The 2,778-nt window shown below is 38.9% G+C and overlaps 1 protein-coding gene across 1 annotated transcript; it reads left to right on the top strand.

Moving 5' to 3' along the window:
- Positions 1–1,357: 1,357 nt before the first annotated feature.
- LOC121252138 (transcription factor MYB113-like) lies at positions 1,358–2,778 on the top strand. Its single transcript, XM_041151620.1, has 3 exons — positions 1,358–1,487; positions 1,646–1,775; positions 2,106–2,778. The coding sequence occupies exons 1-3, from the start codon at positions 1,370–1,372 to the stop codon at positions 2,776–2,778; spliced, it is 921 nt and encodes a 306-aa protein (XP_041007554.1). The 5' UTR covers positions 1,358–1,369.

The raw sequence follows: 2,778 nt of genomic DNA, 5'->3' as shown, positions 1-2,778 counted from the left end.
TGTAGGTGCACTTCAATACCTTACTCTTACTCGTCCTGACCTCTCTTACAGTGTTAACTTTGTTTCTCAATTTATGTATTCACCTACTGAAGCAAATTATAAAATTGTCAAGCACATACTTCAGTATTTGAAAGGTACTGTTGACCTTGGTCTTCATTTTAGTTCCCATTCTACACTTGATCTATATGTATTTTTTTATGCAGATTGGGCAGGTTGTCCTATTACCAAACGCTCCACCACTGGCTACTGTCTTTCTTGGAAGCAACTGTATCTCCTAGTTTGCAAAAACATAACATAGTCTCTTGATCAAGCTCTAAAGCTGAGTACTGAGCAATGGCCCATACAACTGTCGAGCTAACTTGGATATCGTTCTTATTACGTGATCGAGGCATTCACCTCACCTCCACTCCATTGTTACTCTGTGATAATATTAGTGTTCTCTACATGACTGTTAACCCTGTCTTTCACGCTCAGAGCAAGCATATAGAAATTGATTATCACTATGTTCGTGAACGTGTCGCTCTTGGACTCCTTCACACTTGGCATGTCTCGGCCTCTCATCAAATTGTCAATATTTTTACCAAGCCCCTTGGCCGACCTGCTCTTATTAATCTTCGAACCAAACTTGGCCTCTTCCCTCGACATAGTTTGTGGGAGCATATTAACATAGAAGACAGGTCAGAAGAAAACTTACCTTGTGAAGAACCAAACGGCTTCCTCCTATGTAAAGAACCAACGGCTACAAGCAAGATTACATCCATGAATCATGCAACAGCCTGCCCATCTCCATAAATCATGCAACGGCTAACACTATTATTGAATTGTAATTACTTTCCATTTCTACAACATTACCTTATGTATCCTAGGTATCCAATCGGTACAAACACTCATGTACTGATGTAATATGCCTAGTATATAAATAAAATAGACTCTAAATGGTTCTCACTTTTGAAGAGGCATTTAATCAAACTTGTTATCACTGTTTTCAGCCGCTAGGTCCAATTTCAGGCGTTCTTTTTGTCTTGCATAGAGTTAAAGTAGACAACTTCTCAACTACAAAAACCATTGCATGTCAATCGAAATATTAAAATAATAATAATAATAATAATAAAGATGGGTTCAACCAGGAACTCGAAATTTTTCTAGTCTGAGTCTGACTCAGACTCACCCAATCCAAGTATACCCAGATTCCCAAATTGGAATCCGGATAAACAGTCTTAGTTCATGCGACTCACGTCACCCTAAAAAGAACAGATAATACAAATTAACAACGGTGTGGACCCATATGCTTTATTTAGGCTTTTTAGCACCTATAAAAATGGGCGATCGATCGGTTAATTAACGTAGATTCCAGACGCACTGCTATATCATGTTCGCTAATTTGGGTTTGAGAAAAGGCGCATGGACTGCAGAAGAAGATATCCGTCTGAGGCAGTGCATTGGCGAGCATGGACAAGGAAACTGGCACCAAGTTCCTCTCAGAGCAGGTATTAGGAGAGAGAGAGAGAGAGAGAGAGAGAGAGAGAGAGCGCCTACTATTTAGTTTGCATTTTTATCTGGATGGCTAAGAAAACTTGTTTCTTCTATTTATCCTTGACCAGTAATCCGAGAAAATGTTTCTTGCATTTAAGTACTAATTTTGCAGGTTTAAATAGATGCCGGAAAAGCTGTAGACAGAGGTGGTTGAACTATCTACGACCCAATATCAAGAGAGGGAACTTCTCAACAGATGAACTGGATCTAATGATCAGACTCCATAAGCTCTTAGGAAACAGGTAAGTGTATTGTACGTACGTAAGTAGAACTCCAACCGGTCAAGGATTGAATACTGATCCAAATATAATCTATATAAAATCCAAGGGCTATTGTTGCATTTTTCAAAAAAAATAAAGGGGGGCGCTATTGTTGTCTGTTGGCAAGCCAAATTTGTTTTAATTTGTAATTTATTGTCAAGTCAACGTATAACTTACTTTTAATTTCTAATTTATACAACTTAATTCCTTTTGTAGAGAAGAAAAAGAAGTTAATGCATGGCATGATCGCATAATTAGTACTATATGAACATTTTGTTTATATTTGAAGTTTTAATTCATTTGTTTATGTAGATGGTCGTTGATTGCCGGAAGGCTTCCGGGAAGAACATCTAATGATGTGAAGAACTATTGGAATACACACATGCACAAATACGTGGAAGAAAAGCCAGTACTTGACGTGAAAAAAGTGAGCGTAATAAAACCTCAACCCCGCCGGGTCTTGTCCAAAAATCTAACTGTGTTAAATGGGAAACCTACAATAAGAGAAATCAGCTTTCGACCAAAGGATGATGTTAGAAATTACATTTCTCCAACAGTGATGTCGTCTGAGAATAAGTTTAAAAGGTCGACAGTGCAGTTAGAAACCTTCGAAGGCAACGAAAGAACTACATGTCCAATAAGTGAGCTTGATGAAGAGCCAAATCTTTGGTGGAAAAACCTGTTAGATGACTGCGAAGGTGATGTTCATAGAGTCACATATGCATGCACCATAAGTGGACTTGATGAAGAGCCGAATCTTTGGGGGGAAAACCTGTTAAATGACTGTGAAGGTGATGTCCAAAGAGCCGCATATACCAAAAGTGGGTTTGATGATCAAGACCTGAATATTTGGGCGGATGAAACGTCATTACTTACCAAAGCACATGACTTAGTTGGGGCCACTTTTGATGGGGATGGCTCGAGTTGCACTACTGGGGCTGATCATTTCCCTTTCGACAATGGTCTCTGGGATTTTCTCGATTAA

This window comes from Juglans microcarpa x Juglans regia, chromosome 2S (genome assembly GCF_004785595.1).
Source record: "Juglans microcarpa x Juglans regia isolate MS1-56 chromosome 2S, Jm3101_v1.0, whole genome shotgun sequence".
Lineage (NCBI taxonomy): Eukaryota > Viridiplantae > Streptophyta > Magnoliopsida > Fagales > Juglandaceae > Juglans > Juglans microcarpa x Juglans regia.
This window is presented reverse-complemented; position numbering and strand designations above follow the sequence as displayed.

Bases quoted from the DNA above. Each gene is read 5' to 3' on its own strand.
- LOC121252138 (XM_041151620.1), top strand. From the start codon at position 1,370: ATGTTCGCTAATTTGGGTTTGAGAAAAGGCGCATGGACTGCAGAAGAA. The intron at 1,488-1,645 runs GTATTAGGAGAG...CTAATTTTGCAG, and splicing joins CCAAGTTCCTCTCAGAGCAG to GTTTAAATAGATGCCGGAAA. The intron at 1,776-2,105 runs GTAAGTGTATTG...TTGTTTATGTAG, and splicing joins CATAAGCTCTTAGGAAACAG to ATGGTCGTTGATTGCCGGAA.